The 24,962-nt window shown below is 35.3% G+C and overlaps 2 protein-coding genes across 2 annotated transcripts; one reads left to right on the top strand and one right to left on the bottom strand.

Moving 5' to 3' along the window:
- The first annotated feature begins 8,395 nt into the window (after positions 1-8,395).
- LOC127083975 (pentatricopeptide repeat-containing protein At4g31070, mitochondrial) lies at positions 8,396-10,699 on the top strand. Its single transcript, XM_051024342.1, has one exon. It carries the CDS (start codon positions 8,581-8,583, stop codon positions 10,444-10,446), a length of 1,866 nt encoding a protein of 621 aa, XP_050880299.1. The 5' UTR covers positions 8,396-8,580; the 3' UTR covers positions 10,447-10,699.
- A 2,991-nt stretch (positions 10,700-13,690) lies between these two features.
- On the bottom strand, positions 13,691-14,949 carry LOC127083965 (probable myosin-binding protein 5). The gene has a single exon (XM_051024331.1). It carries the CDS (start codon positions 14,772-14,774, stop codon positions 13,944-13,946), a length of 831 nt encoding a protein of 276 aa, XP_050880288.1. The 5' UTR covers positions 14,775-14,949; the 3' UTR covers positions 13,691-13,943.
- Between the last annotated feature and the right edge of the window lie 10,013 nt (positions 14,950-24,962).

Raw genomic sequence — 24,962 nt, 5'->3', positions numbered from 1 at the left:
TTATTGGACTTGTCCAACATGTTCTAATTTATATTTGGGCATTACTAGCTTGGGTGAACACTAAAAATCAGAATTTGTTTTTTTTTATATTTTGAAAATATACATTTGACCATATCTTAGATGTATACAACACTTTATAAATGATTCATTCATTTCATATTTGTCAAAAAAAAAAATGATTTTGAGATGCGTCTACATAATCACTCTGAAAAAATTACGGAGATACATATCCTAATTAACTCTTAAAAACACTTTGTACTTCACAAGTAAATCATCCATATCAAATTTGTCAAAAAATGGTTTGAAGATGCATCTCCGTAATTTTATAGAGGTTACTTCATAGATGCATTTATGAAATAAACCTAAAAACATTTAGTAGTTTTGGCCTTAGCAGCAAGTGTCTCAAATTGATATTTTTTAGATCATTCATACTAAGGATATCATAACATCGTGCTAATTATACTAATGTAATTCAAACATGTCATATATAAAATCAAACAATAATACAAATTCAAACTTTAATCAATTAATCGAAAATGTTACTAATAAAATATCCCCATATCGATATAGATGATTTGTTACTATTTCTATATGATTTGTTATTATTCCATATGTAATTATATCCATGAGACATCAATATCTTCCTAAAACAGGACTTGGTAACAATTGTATATATTGAGAAATCACATCAATGAAAATGAGAGAATGATATTTCTTTATGGTATCAAACTTCTCGGCCAAAATATATCCCTCCTAGCCACTGCACCTCTTCTATCCCACCATGATTAACAACTCTTCTTCCCCATCAAGCAGTGATGATACTTCGTCAACGATAACCCAATTCCCTCCGGTGGAAAAAACCAAATTACATTCTGCCTTCGCCATTACCAATGTCAAAAACATTATATAAGTGATGTTAGATTATGACTTTGGTCTCTATCTCTCTTGGTCTTCCCTATTCACCATGCAAGCACGTGTTCACAATGTGCTCGATCACATCATACCATCTATTGGCGTGCAAGCTCGCTCCGAGGCATCCACCGTCAAAGCCAACGATCCCGACCTTTGGAATCGTCTAGATGTTGTTGTGTTGCAATGGATGTATGCAACTGTCACACAAGACATACTCCATTTCGTTCTTGTGATCAATAACACCATTGAATTATGTTGGAATCGTATTGTCATTATGTTCAATGGTAATAAGCACTCATAGGTCGTTCAACTTAAAAACCAATTTAGCAATACGAATCTGGCAGATTTTCCCTCCACCAAAGCTTATTGCAACTGTCTCAAGCTACTCTCCGATCAACTCGCAAACGTCGATTCTCCAATAAAAAAATACTCATTTTAGTATTAAAAATGATTTCTGGTATTATCGAGGCTTATGTCGAGTTTGTAACATACATCCAACAACACGACCCTTTTCCAACCTTTGCAACCGCAAAATCAAGACATGAACTTGAAGAATCTATGATGCTTTATGAGTCAATCGTGACTCCGGTTCTTCCTCCACTCTAGCTCCACTTGTAATGCGCAAGACCACTTTCAGGATTACCGACTGATTCCACGAATCAACATAGGTCTTTTCAGCATTTTGTTCTCACTCACACATTTTCCATAAAATTTTCCATAAGGTCACTCATCCAAATATTGCTCCAAGAAAAGCATACAGGTAGCCTCATATAACCTATTACTAAAAAGGAAATATGGGAATCTCTTAAGGGGATATGAGATAATAAAGCTCCAGTAATAGATGGTTATAGTGCAAAGTTTTTCAAGACAAGCTGGAAAGTGATCAAGAATTATGTTGTAGTTGCAATCAATGATTTTTTTTACTAATTATAGATTATAGATTTAATACATGTTTTAGTCCCTTAACTTAATTTAATTTTCTGCTTTAGTCCCTTAACTAAATAACGTTATAACAGTCCCTTAACTTCACTTCTATTATCTTATTTGGTCCCTTCCGTCAACTACTGCAAAAAAAAATGAAGTTCTGGTGACGTGGCATGACATCAAGAGCGTTATAAATTAGTCCCTTAACTTCACTTCTGTTATCTTATTTGGTCCCTTCTGTCAACTACTGCAAAAAAAAGTGAAATCCTAATGATGTGGCATGACATCAAGGCCATTGGTACAAATATGAGTCACCATATGTAGTTAAAAACGGATACACTTTTTATAGTGTGGAGGTTTTGGATTCAGAGATTTTTTAACCTCCGAAAACAAAACCCTTGCAGTTTAAATAGTGTATCAGTTTTTTAACTACATACGCTGACTCGGATTTGTACCAAATGTCTTATTGTCACGCCATATCACCATAACTTGACTTTTTTTGCCAAAAATTGACGGAATTGACCAAATAGGATAACATAAGTGAAGTTAAGGGACTAACTTGTAACGTTTTTTAGTTAAGGGACTAAAGCGGGATATTAAATTAAGTTAAGGGACTTGGTGATTAATTATATCTAGATTATATGCATCAATAAATTGTTCCCTAGTCATTTTGATCCCCAAGTTTACTTATGCAAGAACTAGGAAAAACATAAGACCCATTGCTTGTTGTACCATTATTTATAAGATCATCTCTAAAATTTTAACTTCAAGACTCAATAAGGTGATAACAGTGTTGGTGGATGACATTCAATCTCCATTTGTACCAAGAAAGACCATACATGACAACATCATCGTTTCTCATAAGTTACTAAGAGACTATAATAGAAAGCATATATCTCCAATATGTGAATTAAAACGGACCTGCTAAAGGCTTATGACACTGTAGAGTGGTCAACATTGGAGGTTATCATGAGAGAAATGAATTTCTCTTCAAGATACATCAAATGGATAATGTTTTGTATCAGCATAGTCTCATACAAGTATGTAATCAATGGACAAAATATCAAGGTTCTAAAAGCAAATAGGGGTCTCGGGCAGGGGGGGTCCAATATCCCTCAAATTGTTTGTTCTTATCATGGAGTATCTACATAGTGTTGGTGTAAGCCCTAGAGACTAATACTTTTGGTACTTGTATCGAATTATTTATTAATAATAAAAGGCTTTTTTTCTTTATTATGTTTGTTTAATAAAGTCTCTAGAATAGCTAGTCTGTTTAATGTATCAAGTGTGACTTAATCATAAGACCCCATTAAACATAAGGACACTATTTTTAAAGTATCCGTAGTCGAGCTTTGTTGTGAAGAGAGATAACATTAAAGCATTAAGACTATTATGTATATAGACTGATGATCACATCTCATGGATCATGGATAAGAAGTTATCAAGTCTTAAACATAGGTATGAATATTAGGAGTAATATTTATACTGGATTGACCCGCTATGAGAATACTATATAGAATGTTATGTTAAGTGTCATAAGTTATTCTCATGGTGATAGTGGTGTATACCACCCTTTGACCTGAAACCACTATGGACCCTAGATGTAGAGTATAATGCTTTATTGTTGATCAAACGTTGTTCGTAACTGGATGACCATAAAGATAGTTGATGGGTACTCCACGAAGCATGCTGAGGGACATGAGTGACCTAGATGGAATTTGTCCATCCTGCGTAACAGGATGAATGTCTAAGGGCCCAATATTGAACTGGACAAGGATGACACAGTTTATGCCTTGTGTTCAATATAGACATAAGGGCAGAAGGTTAATTGTACATATAAGTATTATCACAAAAGGATTTGTCAGATCACATGACATTTTCGTGTCTTTGGTAGCAGTGATGTGTGGCTAGATACCGCTCACTGTTTATTATGTTAAATACGTGATTTAATATAATTGTCAATGTCGCGAAAACCTACAAGGTCACATACAAAAGGATGAATTTATGGGAGATAGAGTAAATAAGGAACACCGTAAGGTACGGTGCACTTAAGTGAATTGTAGAACATCGTAAGGTACGGTACACTTAAGTAGAATATGAAATATGGTAAGGTACCACGCACTTAAGTGATTTTGGTATATCATAAGATATGGGTCACATACACTTAAGTGTGATTTTTAGCTTGCAGCCCACACAAGTGGTTCTATAAATAGAACCCTTGTGCAGAAGCATTAGATTAGATGAAATGTCATTTCTCTCTTTCTCACTCAAAGCCTTCATTCGTAGTAGTTAGCACTGAGACAGAAGGATTCCGTTTGTGTGGACTGAGTAGAGGCATTGTCACCATTCAACGTTCGTGATCACTCATTAGATTTGTATCAAAGGTTTCAATCGCCACAAGAGATAACGATTTCTATCACTGATCATGCTCATTCGTAAGGATCACTAAAGGAGAAAATTTTAATTCCCGCTGCATTTTGGATCGCTATTCTCCTTCACATAGAGCCTTAGAGAACTTGCACAAAAACCACAACTTCAAATATCATCTAAAGTTTGAAAGGCTACATATTTTTAACATCTGCTTTGCAGATGATTTGATCATGTTCACAAAAGGAGATGCAACATGTGTACAACTTATGATGAAGGAATTCAAAAAATTATCAGACTCGACTAGTTTGAAAACTAACCCTTCAAAATGAAAGGTTTGTTTTGGGGAGTACCAGTTCAGAAACACTATATAATTCTCAATGTCACTGATTTTGCTACGGGGAAATCACCTTTCAAATATCTTGGGAGTCCCTCTATCAAGTAGGAAACTCAATATTCATCAATATCAACCTATCATTGATAAAATAGTGATAAAAGTCATGCATTGGACTACAAAACTGATGAGTTATGCAGGTAGATATGTTAATTCGAAGTGTGTTGTTTGTTGTTACTATTTACTAGGTACAGATGTTTCCAATGCCAAAAAAAGTGATCAAGCATATTGAAGCTATTTGTAGATATTTTCTATGGAGTGGGAAAGATACAGGTAGCAGAAAAGCCACGATGGCTTGGGAAAAATTTGTGATCCTGGATGATCAAGAGAATTTTGAAATGCAGAGAACTAGTGATACATAACAACTACTAGGAAGAAGAAATTCAACAAGCCAAATATAAAACTTTCATCATGTATAAGGAATTAAGAGGAGAAAAAGATCAGTTCAACTGGAAGAAAGTTTTCTTCACCAACTATGCAAGACCAAAAGATTTATTTGTTCTTTGGATGACATGTATGGGTCAGCCTCCCACAAAAGATAGGGTCGCGTGTTTTGGTGTTAGCAATCATGGAACTTGCAGCTTCTGTAAGAAACTAGAAACAATGGATCACATCTTCTTCGAATGCGCAACCACAAAGCCTATTTGGAAAGGCATACTGAATTGGGTTGGTTATAGAAGAGACCCTACAAAGTGAGATGAGGAAATAATATGGTTGATACAAGAAACAAAAAAGAAAGGTTGGAGAGGGCAAATATTAAAAATGGTTGTAGCTGAAACCATATACACTATATGGATGACAATAAATGATATATGACCTTTTGTCAAATTAGAATTGAACATAATATAAAAGACAATATAATTTGCAGCATAGTGATGAGGTGTAGTTTACATAGAAAATTGAAGATTCATGTTAACCTAACCACATTATGTATAGAGTAACAGGAGGGGATATGCTTGGTAGTTAGTTATATATTTAGCATCGCCTGGATTCATTGGATCGATTTGTATTGAATTTTTTGGAATAAAAAGTATATTTTCACTCAAAAAAAAACGTATTTCTTAAAAAAAAATCTTCATGTGTTTCTTTTGTACATGTATTTTAATTTCTACCCATAGATTTATATAGAGTCGTCAAAATAGTCTAGTTTAAATGGGTCGGCTTGTCATGTCCGATAAAATATAGGGCTTGAGCATTATAATTGGAGCTCAAATTTAGGGATTGCTCGTTCTACCATTGATATTTCTCTCAAATCCTATGAAAACCTGAAAATGTCTTCTCGCATTGTATGAATTTTGAAATTCTAACGCACCACACAAAACAACAAACCAAGTCCACCTGAAACACACATAATGCAAAAATATACATGTCTAGATATTGATCTTTGGATACACCCTTCGGATATTGAAATTCGGATACACAATTCATATTTTCCTCATCATTCTCTAACATTTGAAATCAAAATTCAAAAAGCACATAATCCACCGGAAGAACTCTTTTGCGTGAGAAATTTCAAAAATCCCTCAATTTCTACTCTTTATTATTTAAATCAATACTTTAATCAATTTCGATAATTTATTTCTCACATTTGAAGAATATTTGGTAAGTTTCTCATCATCGCCTTACTTTTTCTGATTTTGATGCATGCAATTTCTTCCTAGTTTTTAATTAAACTACATTATATTGCATTTAATAAAAAAAAAATTAGATCATTTTCGTCCTACTTTATTTTGGTTTGAGTTTGGGACATTTGGGGGTTAAGGTTTACGCTAGTATGAAATCTGCTGCAAATTTCACCTTATACATATTTCAAAGTCTGAATTGTGTGTATCTCAAAATTAGGATATTATCCTAAGGAGTTCAATGTTAGGATATTGTCTTTGGTCTTTACGTTAGTTATGTTTCTTTAATTCAGTTTTGTTTTGATATGTCATATGTATATGTATATCAACTTTCATCTCCTTGGAGATTAGATAAGCACACGAAAGATCGTGTGTTCTTCTAAGTATACCATCACACTTAGAGTTGTATGGACTTGTTTTTTCTGCCCTCACAGCTTCGTGATTGATAAAGTTCAATCTCGTTCGAGATATATTTTCGATCAACTATGAATACAAAATGTTGTCTCTAAATTTATGCTCAAATCTTGTGATGTTGCAACCAAATGGTGTTTGTATTTCATTATTTTGCATTTTAATCATTTGGTTAATTGATTTTGTACTCGTACAAAAATCACACTTACTATTTCCTAACTAGTTCTCAATTGTAGCATGAGCGGACTCAACCCTATTAGTTGTGGTATTTTCAAAGTTTCTAACCTAATCAATTCACGCACAAACAATTTTCTCTTTCGCTTGGTCTAATATTGCAGTTTCAATATATTTCAAAAAAAATCTGAATATTTTGAGCACACAATTCTTAACTGTATGACACCTTCGACATATAACTCATATGTAAAAGAATTGATTATGACATTCCAGACATCAATTATGAGTATTTGACTAGGTTTGGCCATTTTCTCGTCTTCACCCTTTATTGGTTTGTTTCCAAAATTTTCATTAATTCTACCTCACATTTTTTGTTATATGATACCTACATAATAAAACATGAGATGTAGGAAATATCTCTATAACATAATTCATCAGTAAGATATCGTGATTAGTGACAATCACTTATGGCGTGTTTTATGAGTCTTTCAAAGTACGGTGACATATTTCTAAAACTCGAGTAACATTAGCCTCCTTTTTACATTTCAAAAACGCAAAAGCAATTGAATAAGTTATCTCTTTAGAAGAAACACCAACAATTTGTAGAAGAGAAAACATGCATTTATTGGTCTTATATGTTGACTCAATTATCAACATCGTGAAAAATGTGTTAAATAACTTGATAGAATCAGTATGAGTCCAAAATATATCTCTAAATTTTTTTTCATCCACACACACTTTGTATCTATATATGTAATGATGTTCATCCAACAGTTTCAACAACTATTGTATTTTAGATCTTTGACCCCTTATCGCCTTGTTCTTTCAGTGGTGAACATTATATATTTACTTAATATTTGAGACTTTGGTCTTTTACTTTTCAAAATTCTGAATATATTTTTGGCTAAACCATATTCATTATCATCCCACAAACAAATTTCTTCTCTTAAGAATTAAGATGACAGACAATCGGATGACCAACTAACTTGTTGCTTCTTTCAAATATTCTCGTAATAAATGCATGTCTTCTATTGGAACAAGAATCCTACCTCCCGATAAGTATCCCACAACCTAATTTGTCAATTTTCGTACGGAACCATCAAAGCATATGTTCACGTAATGTAAAATCCTATTTAAAGGTTAAAAAATTCCAACATCGACGTGTACAACACTTGGTTTGACGATCTTCTAAAATACCATCCTTTGATGCATTATCTTTGTTAATAACAATAGATTGCACCATACTTACAACCATGGAAAAGTAAGACAATCAAATCACTCATTCAAATACTTCGAATTTCCATGTCGAAATATATTTGGATGATATTATCCTAACTTCATGATGAAGACAAAAAAAATAGATTTATGTAATGATCATCAATGATAGAAATATACATTATCTGTAATGTCATGTGCCTAAAATATTTTTCATGTAGAAATATAATAGAATTGTATTTGCATGCAGAATTATTGAATAAGAATCGGAGAATTTAAGGAAAATTCTATGTGAAAGGGTTTAGAAATTTGTAATATAGGAATCGTAATTTTTTGGATTTCAACATCCAAAAGATGTATTCGAAGATCAATATTTTTGTATTAGGTGTTTTTCGAGTGGACTTGATTTGTTGTTTTGGTGTAATAAACAATCTCCTCGAATTTTGTACAGACTTTCTTAGCACCCTCTAAAAATTTGCTGATTTTTTTTAATTGTAAGTATAACATGTATAAATAAAAAGAGAATGTTAAACTGTCCAAAAGCCACACACAGACAACACAATGATTCTGAATCTGAATTTGAATCATTTGACATGCAATTTCATGTCATTCTTCACTCGAAGATTCCTAGCTACTGTGGTCCCTGTATCTTCCCCTTTAGACCATATAAAAAGCTTGGTTTCAAAGGGTCTGTATAACCACACAATTGAATTTTTCACACAACTCCATTTGTCTATTCACCATTTCAGTTTGATCCCTTGTGTTCTTCCATCAGTCATCAAAGCATGTTCCTATACTCACTCTCATGCCTTTGGCACACAGCTTCATTGCTTGGCTCTCATTAGAGGCTGCAACTCTGACCCAGTTGTCTCCAATTCCATAATTTCTATGTATGCTAAATTTTCAGATATTAAAACAGCATGCCAAGTGTTTGATACAATGCCTCACAGAGACCCCGTCACCTGGAACTCCATGATCAATGCTTATTTGCAAAATGGGTTGCTTTCAGAAGCTCTGCAAACGTTGAAAGACTTCTACTTTATTGGTTTTCTTCCAAAGCCAGAGCTGTTATCTAGCATGGTATCCGTGTGTGGGAGGGAAACAGGTTTGGGTTTAAGAATAGGAAGACAGATTCATGGTCTTGTTGTTGTTGATGGAAGGATACAAATTCAACATTCAGTTTTTCTGTCAACGGCGTTTGTGGATTTCTATTTCAGGTGCGGTGACTCTTTGATGGCGCGAAGTGTGTTTGATGGGATGGAAGTGAAAAATGAGGTTTCGTGGACTGCATTGATATCTGGTTGCGCTGCTAATCAAGATTGTGATGTAGCTTTAGCATGCTTTAGAGAAATGCAGGTTACGGGAGTTTACCCGAACAGAGTAACGTTGGTTGCACTTTTAGCAGCTTGTACAAGGCCAGGTTTTGTTAAGTGTGGAAAAGAGATTCATGCGTATGCTTTCCGTCATGGGTTTGATTCATGTCATAGTTTTTCATCAGCTCTCATTAACATGTATTGTGAATGCAGAGAATCATTGCACCTTGCTGAACGAGTTTTTGAAGGGTCTAGTTTAAGGGATGTGGTGCTATGGAGTTCAATCATAGGGAGCTATGCTCGAAGAGGAGAAAGCGACAAAGCTTTGAAGCTTTTTAATAAAATGAGAATTGAGGAAACTGAACCAAACTATGTAACTTTATTGGCAGTGATATCTGCATGCACAAACTTTTCTTCATTACAGCATGGTTGTGTTATCCATGGCTATATCTTGAAATTTGGATTTGGTTTTAGCATCTTTGTGTGCAATGCACTTATAAATATGTATGCTAAATGTGGCTGTCTAGATGATTCTCGCAAGATATTCCTCGAAACACCGAATAGAGATTCCGTTACATGGAGTAGTTTGATTAGTGCCTCTGGCCTTCATGGATGTGGAGAAGAAGCTTTACACCTTTTTCATGAAATGAAACAGAGAGGAGTGAAGTTTGATGCAGTCACATTTCTTGCAGTTTTATCTGCGTGTAATCACGCTGGCCTTGTCACCGAGGGACAACAAGTGTTTGAGCAAGTAAATGCAGATTGTGAAATTCCAATCACTGTAGAACATTATGCATGCCTAATTGATCTTCTTGGAAGGTCGGGGAAACTTGAAGATGCTTTGGAAATACTGAGAACGATGCCTATGAAACCGAGTGCAAGAATATGGAGCTCTCTTGTATCGGCCTGTAAGCTTCATGGAAGACTCGACGTAGCAGAATTACTATCATCTCAGCTTATAAGATCAGAACCAAATAATGCTGCTAATTACACATTGTTGAATATGATTTATGCCGAGAAGGGTCATTGGCTTGATATAGAACAAGTGAGAGAAAACATGAAACTACAAAGATTACAAAAATGCTATGGATTCAGCCGCATTGAGGTAGGATAATAGATCAAGTTTCTAGCAAAACAAGATGAATGTTTTGAACTTTGAAGGCTAGTTTTAGACAGGATAAAAATGATTTGACAAGAGTGCTTTATTGGGACTTTTTTTTGCCTCTCAACCAAAGAGCTTGCAGTTATTTCAATAGTATGTTAGTGGGTGAGAGGATGTTGGTTGTTGAAAATTAAAGAAATGGACAATGATTAATGGAAGTTGGGCTAATTCATGTGGAATTTGTAATATTTATTGACTAATCGATGGCAATGAAAATAATAATTATGATCTAAAAATCAGCTAACATCTAGAATAATTTCTAAGGCAATGATGACTGGTATCTGAACTTTGACCGTAAAAAGATCTAGAATTCTTCCAAATCTCCCATCAAGCATAATATTGAAACATGATGGAAGCTCTTTCAAACATTTCAACAGAATAATCATGTCTGACATCTTGACCTTGCATTGCAAAGCTTTCCTTCTAACTGAACATATCACAACTTTGAATGCTAACAAATGTGGATATAAAGGATTCCCTGGAAAAAAAAATTTTATGAATATCATGATGTTTGTGCAAATGATATGAATGTATAATGTTTGGATCCAGGGTATCATAAGTAACTCAAAACACCCTAGCAAGTAGGCTTTACAACAGATAGTTCTAGGTTCTTCTACCCATAAACCGCTAACAAGATAGTTTCTAAGTTGATGGATTGGGTTCCCAAGGTCATAGACTCTAATCGTATCAACGTCCTGCAATAGGCTAGTTGTTTTATCACGAGAGTGACGAAAATGTCTATCTTGGGTGGGGACTTCATGTTAGGCACGCAAGGAGAGGTCATTTGAGTCTAACACTACACAACCACCAAAACAGAAACTGATTCTAATAGTGGTTCCTAGAATCATTGACCCTTTCATGAATCAAGTCATGTGACATGCTAACTATCTTGGAATGAGATCTACGAAAAGGTCTACTTTAGCAAAAATCTTCATGCTAGGCACACAAGGAGAGGTCCTTGGGGACTAACACTACACAACTTCCAATTCTAAAACTAGGTGTTCTCTCTTCTTTTTTCAAAGCTCGGGTGTAGAGTTTTACTCGTGATATCATCCCAGGATCAACAAATAAGTAGGATAATGAGCATATAATATGAAAATAGAAGGCAAAAAGAAAACAAATAAGCAAACAAGCATAAAGGAAACAATTAAGCAAAGTCAACATTTATTGCAAGGTTAACTAAGTTAGGCTTGACCCTATCTTGCTTGAAGCATGGTCTCCAGCAGAGTTGTCAGTTGTCGCATCTCGAAAAATACGATCCTTCGTGATGGTCACGGAAAAAATGATTTGAATAGAGTCGCCACCAAGCTTTATTTATTCCAATGAAGGAAGTGGAAGATACCGATAAAATCTTTTTAAAAAGAAAATGGTCGTCACAACTAAATTCGAATTCGGGAGTCGATTACGCAAGGGGGGTATTAGTACCCCTTTACGTTTGTGTGTGTGTGAGAGAGAGAAAAAAAAAACTAGGTCTCACAAGTAAGGGTGGCGAACAGACATGCCCGTCCTATTTAAATTTGCCTCGCAGAAGCTCACAAAAAATAAAATGGGTGAACCGAGCATAATTGATGATGCAGACATAAAATTTTGATCCGCACTCCAAAAAATAAGGGCGAGTTGGGTATGCAAGCTTTGCACACCTAAGGGATAAAATTTTAAAAAAATAGTTATTAATACTCTTGTCAGCAAAAAATGTGTTGGAAATATCAAACCAATTTAACTACCCGTATTCACAAGTACAATGGAAATATCAAAAAATAAAACACAATAAATACCTTTAAAATCACAAAAGGAAAAAGAAAACAACAAAGGGAAAAGTGATTTTGTCAAATTGTACATTTGCATGCAACTACATAGACTAATATCTCGAGTTAGAGAGACTTATAATAGACGATAAAACTCCTCCTAAATTTTTTTAACACTATTGTATATTCAGAATTGAATTTGAACCCAAATACTCTAGTTAAAATAAAAGAGATAATTTATTCTCAAGTAACATGTAGCGTTTTTAATAATGGATTGTATGATTGATTTGACGGTTAGATTATACAAAAATTAATTTCAAAAGGTAAATTTATTTCATTTTTATGTATTCAAATACCATTCATTTTACATGGAGAATCAATTTATAATCTTTAAGACTATTCTTTGTAGCTGGATAACTAAACACAAACTCTCCAACTTTTGACGTTGAATTTAAGATGCTTAGAATTGAAACTTGTATATGATTAGAGTGCACTGCCATCAAGTTTTGCTTGTGTTCCAAACTCACACCTTATTATCAACCAAGATTAGAGTCTTTGCTTCTTTTCAAAACACACTCTACATACATCAACTCACATTTATGTGTCATGTACATCACCGTTAAGCATCCGTGGCATTGCTTTTAACATCAACAACATAGGTTCTTGGAGCATAATATCTTCATTTGAGAATAACTTGGCCCTTGGAGTAGAATTAAAATGGACTTATAGTTTATACTTCAGAGTGATAGCACTTAATTTCAATCATATAGGTTCCAAAAGCTACACCTATCAAAAAATTCGGTAGTGATTAGTCATGAATGACTCAAGTAAGGTCACTTTCCACTGAGTATGCCCTCATTTGGAAAGTCCTGCCACACAAGGCAATGATTGAACTCGGGTGAATATACACATGCAAAAACCTTAGGTGAATAAAATTCAATCTAAAACCAGTGTTCAAAGGTGAGCAATGACAGTTAGATTGTTGGTTGTGCAGAAAATTACCAATCACCTAACTCTTTCAAACCTTTGTGTCGCATATTCCATATTCAAACGTAGATCTTTATACATGTATTTACGCAGCTATGTTCAAAGGTGAGCGAGCAATGACAGTTAGATTGTTGGTTGTGCAGAAAATTACCAATCACGTAACTCTTTCAAACCTTTGTGTCGCATATTCCATATTCAAACGTAGATCTTTATACATGTCTTTACGCAGCTATCAACTTAGTTGTACTAACCGATGCACAGTTCGCAAAAATATGCACATAAGACGAGTTTCTTCGCCCTTTAGCAACACTAAAAGGAACTCTTTACTATCATCTAAATGAAATTTGTGAATTTCTCTATCATTACATGTCATTGTATCATGCTTGCAATAAGAACCAACACCCTTTTCCCTTCAACCAAGAGACAAACACAACAAAAGAAAATATTAACAACACAAACTAAACTCTGCAAAATATCCCCAAGAATCATAGAAACTTGCAATTAAGTATTCATTTATCAACTTTACATCAGTAAACCAGAAACTGAAACTTGGGAAATTAATCAACTAATATATATACACAACAACATTACTGGTCTAAAACCATAAACAAATGATTGCAATGTCAAGTTCTTCATGAAATTCAATCACAAAACTAATGTATTGAACATGAAAATTGAAATGATGCAAATAGCATAACACAATAAGAACATATCAACTTAGTGTGGAGGGGAATTTAAAGATTCATCTAAATCATACTCAACCGAGAAATTACAAAACTCCCTCGTGAAATCCACGCCTTCAATTTGCTCAATTTCATCCTCCCTCATAAACTCTCTCAACCTCTCCTTAAAAATCCCCAACTGCTCCTCCAAAAAGCTCTTCTGAGAATCAAGTTCAACAACATTCCACCTCAACGACTCAATCACTTCCCGATCATACTCTTGCCTCTCCTCCACCATCCTCCGAAACTGATTCGCCTCAATCTCAACCGAACTCTTCTCACTCTGCAGCCTCAAGATCATCGCCATTGCCTCCTCCGCCGCACTCGAAGCAGCCAGGCGCTCTTTATCAATCTCCGCACATGCAGCAGCATATCTCTGTCTCTCCATTTTCACCAACTTCCTCAGCGACATTACATCGAACACCTCGTCCTCCAAATTCTCCTCCTCCAAATTCATCCCTGCATCGTCACGTTTCACCATAGATTTCGATTTCAACTGGACATCCAAACGCTTAACCTTCCCCGGCTTCACAAGCTTCCGAAACCTAGGCGTCTTCTCCGAAAACCGGAAAAACTTGACGCAGATTCCGAAGATCAAAACAAGGCCAACGAAATTGAAAATCCGAGAGAAGTAACTACCGAGAAGAACAAAACCACAACCAAGCTCACTAGCTTGCGTGAGAAAATTGAAACTGGAAGGAAAATCCATAAGAAGGAAAACGAAAAAGCGAAGAGAAAAACTAAGAAACTTATGATAGATTTCAAGAACAGAGTGAAGAAGAAAAACCAACAAACAAAAACGACGCAGAGTCTGCATCTGCATCATCTTAACGTTAAAGGTAAAACACAAAAAGTGCCATTAGAGTAATTCGAATTGAAAAATTGTGAAGAAGAAGACGAAGGAGAAGGCGTAGAAATAGATAACGGGAAGAGCATCGGTTATGATTCCGTTATCACTGTCTCAGACCCATTCAGAGAGATGTGAGATTTTTTTAATACCGTTGCTAATTATTAATATATTACCACTAATAATCATTCATTTTTATCTTAATGTTATTTTATGTCATGGATATAAACTTTTTTAATTCTAAGATCCACGGTTTGTAAAAAATAATTATGGTTTTGTAGAAAAAGAGAATCTTTTATTCGGTCAAAATGTTTTTTGTTTTCCATTCTTAAAATTTATTTTAATTTTACTAATTAATCAAAAATAGAACTTAATTAAAATGCATTGACAATATAAACTTTATACAATTATCTAATCATAAACATTGAATATGGGGAAGACTTTAATTTTTATTTTAATTATTTATAAAATAATATAAACAAAATGATGGAGATGAATTGACATTATAAATTTTTTTATAATGACAATACAGAGTACTTAATCTTACAAATTATTAACAAATTTTCTTAATAAATTTTTATAGAAAAATATTGAAGTTATTAGTTTATGAATATTACTAGTAACTTATTTATATTATTATATTATAATTAATTGAAAAATAAAAATAACTAAAGGGTTCTGGTCTTATCATAAAGAAAAATTCTAAATATAAACATAAATTCAAATGAATTTTTAGAGTGTCCAATTTATATTTAAAAAATAAAAGTAAACATCACTATATTAAATATTTTATTATTTGTAATTTAATTTTTATTTTAGTTATTTTATATTAATATATGAATATAAATAAATATTATTTTGAACTTAGACCAATAATTTATGCTGATTTAATTTTTTTATGTATTAATTTATGAAAATGTTTATCATTGTGTATTAATAACTTATAAAAATTATTTAAAATATTTGTATGTATTTTCTAGAAGTAATAGCAATATAAAAATTGTTTATTAACAAAAAAATATACTACAACAACAATTAAACCTTGAATATGCCATAGTTTCTATTCAAATTATAAATTTTGAGATTTATATTAATAAAAATTACAAATTATTAAAAATATTTGTGTGTATTTTCTATAAGTAATAAAAATATTTTAAAAATATTTTATTATTTCTTCAAATGCAGCATCTATGTGCAATATTTAATTTTATTTTTAGTATACTTTATATCATCTCATACAATTTAGTTTTATTTTTAAATAGTTTTTTCTTGATAAAAATAATTGAGATAAAATTATCAATATGTCTATATAATGATAAATTATTTAAGAACTTAGAATTTTTTTTTGAAATAACCAATTTTTTAAAATTATATACTAAATTAACTATGTTTTCAATTTATTTATGATGACAAGAGGAGGTGACAATCCTTATAGGCATGTTTTGATTAGTTACACATAGGTGTCACTCATCATGTGACTGCTCCTTTATTTTTTTTACATGCATTTGTCATTGCATGTGACTACTCATTTATTTTTTTACATGCATGCGCCAATTGCAATATCGCATGCTCCTACATTTGCATTGATGCGTTAATTACAATGGTGACTGTGTATAAAAATCTAATACATGCGTCATAAGAGTTGGCAACACCTTTTAAATAAATAAATTCAAAACATGATTATTTTATATATAATTTAAAAATGTTGGTTATTTAAAAAAAATCCTCTAACTTAAATTTAAATATCATAATTTTTTATTAAACTTTATTAATTTTGAGAACTCTAATTATCTACCTCTCGTGAGAACCAATAAGAAAAAAAAAGATAGGGATGAAAATGTTGTGTATTCAAGTAAAACAGATATAGCTTCCCAAAAAAATGAAAATTAAAGTAGCTTTAGGGAAATTATTATAGTATTACTTTTGTCTATCCGATGTTACTTCCTTTTAAATAGGATTGAATTTTTAAAGATCATATTTATTTTATATTTTGAACAGAGTTCCTAATAATAATAATCATAAAACATTCTTATTACTAAATGGAAATATCCTAAATCATACAAAATCTTAATTTGACATACGATAAATTTTTAAGACTTGAATCCGATCTATGATTTATTATAGATTTTTTATTTTTTGTTTGATTAGATTTTTTTTAAAATTGGCCTAAATATCTTGCAGTGTTATATTTGTGAGAGTCTAAATCAATGATGACTCTAGCATTCTTGCCTAAGGACAATGTCGTTTGGGCGACATCCTCACAGAGCAGGGAGGCTCGTCCTTAGGATTGATGACATGTATAATATCGTTGTCTCATGTTAGTCAGAGGAGAAGGAGTTCAACACGTTTCCCTAGAGAATAGGTGGTCAGCAATCTCCCCTAGTCTTGAGGGAATAGTTGTCTGTCATACGGTGAACTGACTTGGGGTGTTTTGCTTTTTATCGCAATGTCGCGGATAGCAAGAGTCGCCACCGACTTTTCTTTTATCCAATAAGGAAAGGTGGAAAAGAACAGGAAAGACCTCAATAGATTTTGGGTTCGGGAGGTACATTATACAAAGGGAAGGTATTAGCACCCTTTGTATCCATGGTTATCCATGGGCTCTTAATTGCTGGATCACTTATATTTTTGTCTGAAAAGTGTTCGTGAATTGTTTAAAAATGTTTCGAAAAGAGAGTTTAACTTTGTAATGATTCTCGTATGAATGTATACAAAGTATTTATCTTGTTTGATTTTGAAAACGGTTTAGAAAAAATGTAACTTGGTAATGATTCTAGTATGAATGTATACCAAGTGGTGATTTTCTAGGATTTGCAAAGTGTGAGGGGTGGGAAATGTTTTAGGTTATGATCCAGCAATTGAGAGTTATACCTTCCTAAGGTCGTTATGAACGTTTCCTATCCTTATGAGGGTAAAACTGTCCTTACTATTGAGAAGTAAGTAATTTTACCCTTTGGATGTTTAAGGGTCATCGTAGGGTCATCGATAGGTCATTGAAGGCAACAGTTGTAAGGATACCTTAGCATTCGAAGGGACGATCATCATTTAACCGTAGGCTACACCGGAGGGTCATCGAGGGACGAAATCATATATTCGAAGGCAACATCCGAGGGACTATGATTTATTTTATGATGATTTAATCGAAGGGCCATTGCTAAGTGTATCCCCACATTCGCGGGACATGACCGTAATACCGTAGGGCAGCAAAGAGAGGTCCAAAATCACATATTCAAAGGCCGTATTTTAAAGTCAATTAGGTGATTAGGATGAATCTCCACATTAAAATCAATACATTAAAATTAATACATTAAAATTAATACATTAAAATTAATTAAGCAATTTAGGGTGGATCTTCATGAGGGTATCCCACAAATAAAGTGGAAGGCCTAAACAGCACTCTTTTCCTGGGATATGTGAACCTTTACAAAATTCAGCAAACGGGTTAGAATACCAATCAGGGTGCAATCGAGGATTACACCGCAAAAGAAAACACAGCAACATGAATGTCAGGCAAAACAGTGCATAATTAACATAGAATAGATCAGGTTACGCATAGGACATAACAAATATCAACGGCTGTCCCGTTCGCCTCTGCCTCGCCTAGCGAGGGCCTAGCGAATGCTCGCTACATGCTCGCTTAGCGATGTGCTAGCGAGCGACTGCGGGTTTTGAATTTCAGAACAGTATGATCTCAGCATGCTGCATGCCTTATTGCATTCAATTACAGAAATAATATGGTCAAACACTCAGGATATTCAGGCGTACTGGAATTCACATGCAAAGTCTAATTACATATCCAAAAATTCAATCATGATGCATTATGTATTTAGAGATTTACAAATTGGAAGCATAAAACAATAATGATACACAAACCTGTTTGCAATGGAGTGGTAATGCTGAATTGGCAAGTCACTTTTGGTATCGGGTTGAGTTGGGCGACGGTAACTTCGGTGCGGATGAGCGGCCGTCAGGGTTTCTTCACTCCGACTTCTCTGGGCTACTCTTCGGGGTTGCTATGCCAGGGTTTCCGGCCGTCTCCGTCTCGGTTTTTCGTTCTCTTTTTCGTTCTGGAGTTGGGGTATTTATAATACTCCTTTGATGACCTAATGGGCTCAGAATGAAGCCCGAAATTTTCTGTTGTCTGTCAGCTTCGCTAGGCGAGCGTGTAGCGAACGTGTAGCAAACGTTCGCTAGGCGAGCGTGTAGCGAACGTTCGCTAGGCGAGCGTGTAGCGAACGTGTAGCGAACAGGCCAGTTTGGGCCATTTTCTGGATTGGGCCATTCGTGAGCTGGGCCTTCGTTCCTTTAAGATCAGTGTCATAAAAATGAGTCGGAGTGCCCTGAAAAATGTCTTAAAATATTAATGGGCAAATTTTGGGGTATGACAGCTGCCCCTGTTCAATATTCTTGAACCGAGAGAGTAAGAATGGTATGTACGCCATTCGTGGTCTGGAGGTGGAAGATTATTGAACACTTAGAATGCCCCAAAAATTTGCACTTGTCAAGTAGTTAGTCTTGATGGAGATGGGCTTAAAGATGCCATCTAGGAAGTTTGATGATGAGAGCTTCAGAGTGCGTCGTACGTTAGAAGATATCTGAAGTCATGGGTGTCACTGGGTCATACGCCAAACCGTATAGTGAGTCATTCATTAGGCCGTTATCGCATCCGCGAAAAAACAACCGGCGGGACTCAAATAAAAACACAACACAGAGCCGCCACTGCGCGTTATTTATCTTAAGATAGGGAAAGGAAACGCTCAGAGAAACCTGGAAAGGAAATGGTCTCGCGACCAAAGAGAAAGGGTAAGGGAGTCGGTTACGCAAGGGGAAGGTATTAGCACCCCTCACGTCCGTCGTACTCGACGGGATCCACGTTCTAAGAAAAGAAAAGGTTGCTAAACATCACACACACACACAGGGGAACGCAGGTGGGGTTAAGAGAAGGGAGCTCGATAGGACATCGCGTCCTATGCCTACATATCTCGTCTGGAACGAGAATCAGAGCCACTGTAGTTCGGCTTACGCACGCCAAACAACACAAAACGCACAAACAGATGGCAAACATGGAGCCCGACAACCACTTGATGGAATTACGTCAGCATCCGAACCAAAACACACTCAAAAGGGCAAACGTGGAGCCCGACAGCCAATCACTGGGCTTACGTCGGCATCCGAACCAAACACGCAATCAGATAACAAGTAAACACACACAAAAAAGAAAAAGGTTGCCCGGAGTGGTCTCGCACGACCACCTGCCTACATACCTCGTCTGGAACAAGGATCAGGGCGATGTAGTTCCCCCGAAAGGGACTGAATTACTAGCCAGAAACCAGGGGAAGACACACTACCAGGGAGCTGGACTCGAGCCTAGTGTTGTCATGCATCGTTACCCTAAGTTCAGTTTTCTATCCTACTTGCATAAGCAAACTACTCCTATCCAGGAAAGAAGCAAGCATACAAGCATACAAAATAATTCAAGCATACATCAAATGAGAACAAGCATCTCAAACAGATATCCACATAGCACGCACTATAACCAAACAAGTGGGCTCACACAATAGGTTTGACTGCCTCAGCAAGTCATCTGTACGGGCTGTGTTTGCTCTTAACCTTGCCATTACGAGGCTAAGGTGAAGCAGATGAAAGGTGAAGTGAGGATCAGACCTCACAGCTCTTATCCCTGACCAGGGAGAGCTTCTGACAAAGGAGCGTGGGTCCAGAATGGGGGGACCCTTCTACGCTCAAAGACTCTGACTCGATTGTGCAACAGCACGAGATCTTGGGTTTGTGTCCCAATGCATCAACACACAGCCGTGTGAGCAGAGGGACGACACACAGAATAGTGGGGGATAGATTGCATATCCCTACCTTCCACCAATTGCCTTGATTAAGGACTTTACCTGCTTAGGCACAATATTAAACAATCACAAACATCGCCTCTTAAGGAGGACTTCAGACAGTTTGCCCGGTCAAATAACAGACCGGGTCTCCAGACTACATGAAGAATAGAAGTCCTACCTCAAGTGGTTTTCACAACCAAGCAGCAGCAAGCAAGTTCAATATGAACTATAAGCAACTAAATGTACCTGAAAACAATCAAGTATCATCAGTACTCAGACAGACAAACATAAACAGCAAATGTTAATCAGTTAGACTATACAAACTAATGCACAACAAAGCAAGCTCAAAGCTCAAGCTCAAGCTTCATAACCTACAAAACCAAGTCATGTTAGTGTACAAACATCAACCAAACTCATTTGAATTAACTTGATTCAATCTCCATAAGCATTGTGCTTTTCATCCTGAAAAATCAATCAAATGTTAGAAACTAGACCACTAGGCCAAGCCTAGGGTCCAAAGATGACAAAAATGTCTAAACAGCAAGGGATCTCTAACCAAAGTCAAATTAACGTCAAACAAAAGCCAACACAATTAGTCCCATGCTCATACCATTCATTATATTCATTTCATGCACAAAACAATTCAATTTAGGTCAAATGGAACACCAAACATTCAAACAGAACTATTGCATTCAATTCCATGTCAAAACAATTCCAAAAATCCTCAAATAATTTACACCTAAACAGGACATGTTCAAGGTATGGCATGTCAAATTTTAGCTCAATTGGACAAAGGGAACCATGTCAATGAAAATCAACAAAAACAGACACAATTATATGAGCCAAATCACAACATCAACACATGCATTCACTTCAAAAATTCATAAGTCAATGAAAACAATAAAGAAATGAATGGGACCAAAACAGGGATGTCCTTAAATGTGTCTACAACCAACATACCAAATTTCATGTTCATTCAATACCATATGAGCATTTCACAACAAATTTCACAACATGTGTCACATGGACTTGCATATTTGACCAACAGAGATGAAAAATAGCAATCAAATTGAAAATGCAATGGAAAAATCCAGAAAAATTCACATAGCATCTTAACATGTTAATGAACAATCATGCAAAATTTCACTTCATTTCAACAAGCCTAGGTCATGAAAATAAATCCAGAAAGATGACCTAACTAGGTGTGACACAAATTGTCACACCTAGATTCAAAAATTCATAACTCAATCCACAGGTATCCAAAATTCACAAAATTTACATGTAAATCACCATTGATGTGTCTAGAATCACCACAAAAATTTTCAAGCATTTATTTCAAGGCATGAGTATTTCACAATAGGAATGGCAAAATGTGTCAAAAATACATACATGTCAAACAACCCTAAGTCAAACCTAATTTCCACCAAGCACAACTTCCAACAATAGGTCAACAAAATTCTAGAGAGAATTAGGAAGTCAACAAAAAAATCCACACATTTTTCTGACTTTTAAACAATTTTTTATGAATTTTTTAAGGTGATTATGAATTTTTTACAATTTATTTGAATTAATATAATTAATTGGATTTCATTAATGGCATAGTTGTAAATATTGAAACGCGGGCGCGGCAAACTTCCAATTCAAAAGTTCAAACGCAGAAGTGGATCAAACAGCTCATATTTCCAGAAATCATCTCCTTCTTCCCTAGAATTTTCCAGAATCTCACGAACACCAAGAACATCGAACCATTACCAAAATTCACGTGCGTATAGTCAATGGAACGGTCTCAACACGTAGAATCCAAATATCATCCTTATTTCACCTAAATGTTCCTAAATCTCACGGATCGATGAAGTTAGGGTTTGCTCTCAAAACTTAAATTCCAGATTACTTCCTCTACAGTTCACCATTTCCTAAACTAATCACATCACTATGATCTATGTTCTTCACTCTACAAAACGCCTACAAGCAATTGAAGAATCATGACATTCGAATTTTTGATTACCTGGAATGGCAGTGATGATTTTGATTCTCTTTGCGCATGGAAGTCCAAAACAGTTGTAGTAGAAGCTCCAAAAAGTCGAATGCTAGGTTCAGGTTCGATTGATCTCACTCCTAGTGCACGAATTCTTGATTCACCATAATCGAGCTTCACTTGGACAGTCTTGCTTTGGTGTGCAATTGATGATGAGATCCGAAAACAGATGTAGAAGAAGTTGAATAGAGATTGGATCAACAAGAATTTTCGAATTCCATGGAGAATCGGCAGAGATTTCTTGATTTTTGTGTGATGTGTTCTTGAGTGTTCTTGAGAAATTGGAGGGAATTTTGATCTGATTTTTGAGGATTGTGAAATTCTGTTATGATTTAGTTGTGATTAGGAATATATATGCCAGCTTAATCCATGCTTAATCACACTAATTAATCAATTGGAATGTGTTTAGCATAATTGTCATTTTCACACCAAGGGCAAAAATGTAACTTCATATGCCAGCTCATTGCCAGCTCATGGACAGCTCACACACTCTCAAAATGACATGTGTGAGCTGTTGCAACTTGGCTTATGTTGATTGGATGCATATTTCTCATTTTCACTATGTGATGGCTTATGTGTTCATTTTCAAGTCCATTTCAAAAGCCAATTTCCAAACCATGAAGCCTAGCCATGTTATGAATATTCCAACAAGTTTCAAATGCCATTTATGAAGTGTTGCAAAAATCCCCATCCAAAAATTCCAATTATTTCACAAGTTGGACAATTTTGCCCCTGGTTCATTTAACTGTCCAGTTGAAATTTGACTTTTTGCATTGACCATTTTTGAAGAAATCCAATTATGCACCATGAAAGTACATGTCAAATGGAGTTTGTGCATATAAAGAACATTCAATTTGGACAATCCATGTGGAAGTTATGGCCTCCTGATTATGGGTCATTTTTGAAATTCACTGAGCAATAATTTGCCAACCATACATGGGATTTTCAAGTTCTTGGACTTTTTGGAAAGGTGAGAACAAGATCTACAACTTTCATGTTGAACAAATTTTCATTTGAAGCATTCTTGGACACGTGGTCTTGAGGTCAAAAACTTTCCATTTTTGGAAACTTCCATTACAAGTCACTTTCTATTTTTGGCAGTTTTTGTCCGGACCTGATTTTCTCCATTCTTAAGCTTTGAGATGTCAAATAACACTTGTTCCAACATGAATGAAGTATATCCAACTCATTTCCACCTCCCAATTCATCAGATCATGTACAGTTGACCACAGTTGACTTTTCAACTGATAGATGAATTTGTCAATGCATAGATCAATCTGAGCTCCCATCTCCTGATGAAATGGCTCAAGGGTGAAACCCTAGCCCCAATAATCTCCATATAATCATAAAATGAACCCCATATCCATCATAGACCCCATCTCCTGATCATGCCCTGATTGGCCCAATGCAACTGATTAGGGTTGACCAGTGGTCAAAACCCTAATCTCAAGGAATGTGCTTCAACCACTTGATGACATCCAACCCTGATGATGATGATGTATCATTGCAATCAAGATGAAGGCCAATCTCCATTGAGAATCATAAAACCCTAATTCACAGCCCAATCCTCAGATGGCCAATGATCAGTCAATAAAACCCTAGGCCTGCACTTTGACTTCCTCATCTTCTGATCAAGACTTGGGAGAATGGCTTGCACAATGTAACCACATGATATGCAATATGCAATGCCTAATGACCTAAAAATGATATGCAATATGTTAATGCTAGTCCCAAGAGAGGAGGGCAAATTTTGAGGTGTTACAACTGCCCCTATTCAATCCACTGTGAACCTGTCGATATGAATAGCCTCGGCTTTCAGATGATCGGGATGAAGAGTGATTGAATACCAAGAACAGACGAACAATTTGCACTCTGATGGGATAATAACTAACAACGCCTGTCAGAACCGGCGAAGAACACAATCTTGAAAAATCCGTCTGGTACGGAGAAAACCAACCTAATCACCGAAACAGTCGACCTGGATACCAAAAATAAATGGTAACGCAGGGATAACCATGGCCTGAACACCACTCATCCGCTCGGGATTATTATTTCTTCCTCTTTTTTCTTTTCTTTTCTTGAACCCCGAAATTTTCTCTATTTTTCATTTTCTTGAACCCCAAGATTTTCTCTTGCGCAAATGATCCTCGGATCACCGCATTTGAACCCCGCTCTCCTGTTTGCCAAAATAATGAACCCCATTCTCCGATTTGAACCCCAGTCGCCTGACGATAACTCGCGATCGCCAATATGAACCCCGTTCTCCAGAAAATGCCGCAACATCTCCTTTTC

This window comes from Lathyrus oleraceus, chromosome 1, assembly GCF_024323335.1.
Source record: "Lathyrus oleraceus cultivar Zhongwan6 chromosome 1, CAAS_Psat_ZW6_1.0, whole genome shotgun sequence".
Taxonomy (NCBI): domain Eukaryota; kingdom Viridiplantae; phylum Streptophyta; class Magnoliopsida; order Fabales; family Fabaceae; genus Lathyrus; species Lathyrus oleraceus.
This window is presented reverse-complemented; position numbering and strand designations above follow the sequence as displayed.

What these genes read in the sequence shown, in the direction of transcription:
- LOC127083975 (XM_051024342.1), top strand. Translation starts at nt 8,581, where the DNA reads ATGATTCTGAATCTGAATTTGAATCATTTGACATGCAATTTCATGTCA.
- LOC127083965 (XM_051024331.1), bottom strand. Translation starts at nt 14,774, where the DNA reads ATGATGCAGATGCAGACTCTGCGTCGTTTTTGTTTGTTGGTTTTTCTT.